General features: G+C 35.4%; 1 protein-coding gene across 1 annotated transcript in view; it reads right to left on the bottom strand.

Moving 5' to 3' along the window:
• The window catches only part of SEC63 (SEC63 homolog (S. cerevisiae)), a gene marked incomplete at its 5' end in the record, with an annotated part of 41,389 nt that extends 37,026 nt beyond the window's left edge, over positions 1–4,363 (bottom strand). The window contains 2 exons of the mRNA XM_008944242.1: positions 3,329–3,443; positions 4,264–4,363. Of these exons, the coding sequence (XP_008942490.1) occupies positions 3,329–3,443; positions 4,264–4,363 (215 nt within the window). The remainder of the gene's footprint in view (positions 1–3,328; positions 3,444–4,263) is intronic.
• Positions 4,364–4,568: the final 205 nt, after the last annotated feature.

Raw genomic sequence — 4,568 nt, forward strand, 5'->3', positions numbered from 1 at the left:
ATGAATACAAGGAATTCTCATTTGTGATATTCTTCTATTTAAGCAAGAAGTCATAGATCAAGTATGCACTTCACTTGTAGGCAGAAATAAATCTGTCAGTTACCATCAACGGTGGATTGCCCTGCCACTTAAGAATGCCTTTGACTAGAATCATCCTACACCCATAAATTACCTCGAACTTCTTGAACAAAGGGAATACATTACTTATACTTCAGAAAGAGATCGATTTTTATTCTACTGCAGCAGATTGTTACATTCCACTAACACAACCCCTGTGCATTAACTTTCAGGCTGGACTGTGAACTTTAATATTCAAGAAAACCCATGAAACTTCATAGCAAGTGCAGATAAAGTTTTTCTATTAAGTTATGTGCCAAGTTTCACAGAACCATTACCACAGGGCTTTTCAACATTTTGTGGCAGAAGGCCTTAGCATGCTGATCTTAACTGCATAATAAATACACAGTAAGTTATTTGAAAGTGATGGTACTGTTTCAGTAAATTTAAAACAGAAATTAAACTACCCTGAGGCTTCATGCGCTGTTACTTCCTCTCTATATACAATGTGTCTCTCATTTTCCAACACTGGTTTTCAACAGCACGCCTGCCTCCTTTAACACACAAGGTGAATTTACTGCAAAATCGATTAAGATTTCAAGTAAAACCATCTATTTCAAGACTACATGAAGAATGCCAGACAAGTAGCAGAAGCTACAAGGGGGTGGGGGCAGGGGGATGGGCAGAAGGGGGAAATCAGGTTGCTGGAAAAGAGGAGGTGGGTTTTCAGTGGCTTACATGAACGCTGCCCATAACAAAAAAAAATAAATAAATCCTAAATTTTTTTTCTCTGCCACACAGGGTACATGTGATTACTGATAGACGGAAAGTCTGTCAACAGCATTAATTGCTTATTCCTCATTTTCAAAAACTAGGCTAGCAAGGTTAGGCCTGACTTACAGAAATCCTTAGCAGCCTAGGAGAGTTGGTATCAGTAGCAATCTGCTTGGAACACAGAGCTTCACTATATTAACTACTTGCAAAAAATAAAAAAGGTCTTCATTGCTTTGCTTAAGGAATCAAAAATTATTATCAGTTTTGAGCTTCATCTTTATCCTTTGCATCCCACCTGTAAAATGGCAGTAAGAATACTTATTCAATAAACCAGTAATAATGAGTGCCTTATGCACTAGTGATTTTAAACTATGCGCTCCAAAAAAGAGCTATTCTAAGTTCAAAACAAAGTGCTGATATTATAAATAAAGTAACGTGTGCTTATGTTATCTGGACTTTCTCTGTGTTGTTGTCCTTTTCTAGAGAACAGAAGCCTCTTTTTACAAGCTGATATGCTAAGAATATTTAAAAAATATTCATCTTGGCCACAGTGTGAATGCAAAGCAGCAAATTAATTACTGTGTAACAAAACTTTCAAGGGCTTGCATCTGCAACCTTTTGTTGTTTTAAGTCTGCTTTTATTTTTTTTTATTAACAGCAACAACCGTTCCATTTTCTAAGAACATTTCAACATCTGTATCATTTCAGCATCAGCAGGGCTGGCACCTACTCTAAAGGTTCCACTTGAGTGGGAACAGAAGAAAGCTGTTAACTTTCATGTAGTGTGAACTGGAAGTTTTTCAAGGGCATTTGACAGACACCATCTGATAGAACAGAAATACATAAACCAAGCATGCTCTGGAATCCTGGGCTCTATTTTGAGCCCTGCTTCAACTGATCTATCTTCACTTCCATCTTTTCATCCCCCTTGTAACATCTTTGGCTTTAATTCAGCTTGTCCTTATGACAGTATGCTCCATCCCTCTATCAGTTCTTGTAGCATTCCAGTATTGCTTTCTTTACCTAGATGAGCTGCATGTGTCTTGAGCACGTGTACAAGTTTTCATTAAATTACAATTCACTATATACAGGGGTTTTTTTTCTCTCCTCGAGGTTGTTACTTGTAGAAATTTGCCAGAGATGATAAAAGAAAACCCTCTGATAGTTTAATCCCTAGTCTGATTTGTTTAACCAAAGTTAACCCAGATATAGGAACATTTATACTGCACGATTCTAACAGATACCATTCAACAATAAAAATTTATCTTGTTCCTGTGTGTCAGTGAGAGAATGCAAGGCAGCAATCAGCAATCACAGACGAACTGAGTAGAGGCTGAACTTAAATGACTTGCCTCCCCACACATGGCAGGCAGGTGTAGCTACAAACAGCCTAGAGTCTACTCATCTGCTGTAATGGCTTTCTTAGCGTAGGAAAGCATACCAGGGATGCTTATCCTTATGCTGACAAGCCACACCACTAGTGGCAAGAGATCTATTTCTTAATCTTCATATACATATTAAGCTCTCCCACACTATCGACAAACACCAAGTTTAATCAAACAGGTACATTTAAAGTTCCATATTCTTGTGCTGAGCTGTAACCACAGCGTACTTCCTTAGCCTGGAGAGTAAAACATACCTCAGACTTCAGAGCTTAAAAAATTACTCTACTGCTATTCAAAAAGAGTAATTTTGGATCAGGAAATAATTACCATAAGCAGAGAATCTGCCTGAGGTGCTGTGGTTATGATGAAGAAAAGAATGTGACAAGACTAAGTAAGAGTTTAAGAGATGTCCAGAAGGTCTGTTTGTCTTCTCAGGATATATGATATTTTATATCAATTTTGAATTAACCTTCAATATAAAAAAAGCACTGCATCTGTTTCTGCATCAACACTACATCTTTTTCTTCCAGTTTAACAAACAAATTGGCCAGTGTCACTATTTAGAATTCATTGTTTGCATTGACAGATCAACAGATTCAAGGCAACCTTTACTACATCAAAACGGGCATGACCAACACCCTTTAGCAAAACCTTTAATTTACAAGAGAAATATTGCTGCATGACAACTATAAACAAAATTAATTCACATTCTTGTTTATACAGCAGCATCCCTAAAACGGACATTGAGATTTTCACAAGGCATACAAAATAGAGTAACTTGTTTTCCTGTACAAAGCAAGGAAAACAAAGTAGGACTCAAAATAGATTAAAAAAACCCACCCACCTCACTGTATTAAAAAAGTCATTACAATTTTGAAGGAGTTAGGCAAGAAAGTTGTAAGTTAGTGCAAATACAGGCAAAGAATATCTAATGACTGATTTTGCAATGTGCAGCAGCAACCTGCAGATGCCAAAGAACAAAACCAGTAGATACATTCACTAAAATTATTTTGTCAAAAAAAAAATGCAAACCAACAAGTCGTACGTTTGACATCTAGACATAGGATATACAGTTACAGTAGTACAGACAAGTGAAAGACTCCATTACTTACAGGATCCAAATGTAAAACCTCATAAGGGTTGTATTCTTGATATTCTCGGTCCGTTTTGGAAACTTTGTATGCAAGAAACAAAAATAATGCCCAGCCAGCAAGGAGGACTATTTTCCTGTTTGGAAGAAAGAATTTTTTTTAAATGTACAAAACCACTAGCTCTAGCATAATTCTACAAGTACCATAAGAAGCCATGAAGAAACTATATTAAAACAGCGAGAAACACTAAAGTAAATTGAAAACTGGTATTTCAGATATAAGACAACCTTTGACACAGCTGAGACAGTTGCTCTAATTTCCGTTTTATTTTATTTTTTTTTATAAAAACACACAATCCACTATCAACAAAGACTCCATTGTTTAACTGTCTATCCTCAGCAGGTATATAACAGTATTGCTTATTTTTAAAGGATGACTAACTCGATCCTAAATAAAGTCAATGTTAAAAAAAAAAAGCTGAAAACAGATAAGTAACAGCAAAATATTTTGAGGGTAAGAGGAAACAAAAATCAAGGATATGAAACTGTTAACTTCAAACATATGTATTCAAATATACAACAATAATGTGTATGTTTACATATTAAATATTTAAATCAAAAGACACCACTAACAACACTAATTTCAGCAAGGGAATATTATTTTTTCCAACAAATAAATGCACTGTTGACTTATTTATTAGTGCTGAGGTTCACTGGTTTCATTTAACAGATATTTTATAAAAGAAACAGCATGCACCTCGATTTCAAGTCCTGCTAGACAATAATGATTAACTATTAATTATTCAAACATAGCAGTCTGCAAGCATCTCTTCTTTTACACAAAAGCTATTATTATATAACTAATTGCAGTGGCTTTGATTACAAAAAAATATATTTTTACAAAAATAACAATATTGGAAGTGCTGTAATGGAAAGTCATGCAAACGAAACACTTACTTTACTGTAGGAATGATGTTTTGTTGTGGTTTTAACAGCCGCAAACGATACCACAAGCATCTTCCGTATACGTTTCTTATATTCTTTAATCGAATTTGCTCTATAAAAGTAAAGAGAAAGCTTGAGATTAGCCAATCTGAGAAAAGCAGAATGCTAAACGTGCTCACTTCATCCTGAAATAGGTAGCACAAGGTCAGCTGAAGGACTAACAAAAGGTCCAGCAATATTGCAGGAAATAATGGGATTTTTATCCATTTAAGTGGTAATGAACATCTACAGATGTAAGAAATTGGTCAGATTATTCT

This window comes from Merops nubicus, unplaced genomic scaffold (assembly GCF_000691845.1).
Source record: "Merops nubicus isolate BGI_N331 unplaced genomic scaffold, ASM69184v1 scaffold6737, whole genome shotgun sequence".
Taxonomy (NCBI): domain Eukaryota; kingdom Metazoa; phylum Chordata; class Aves; order Coraciiformes; family Meropidae; genus Merops; species Merops nubicus.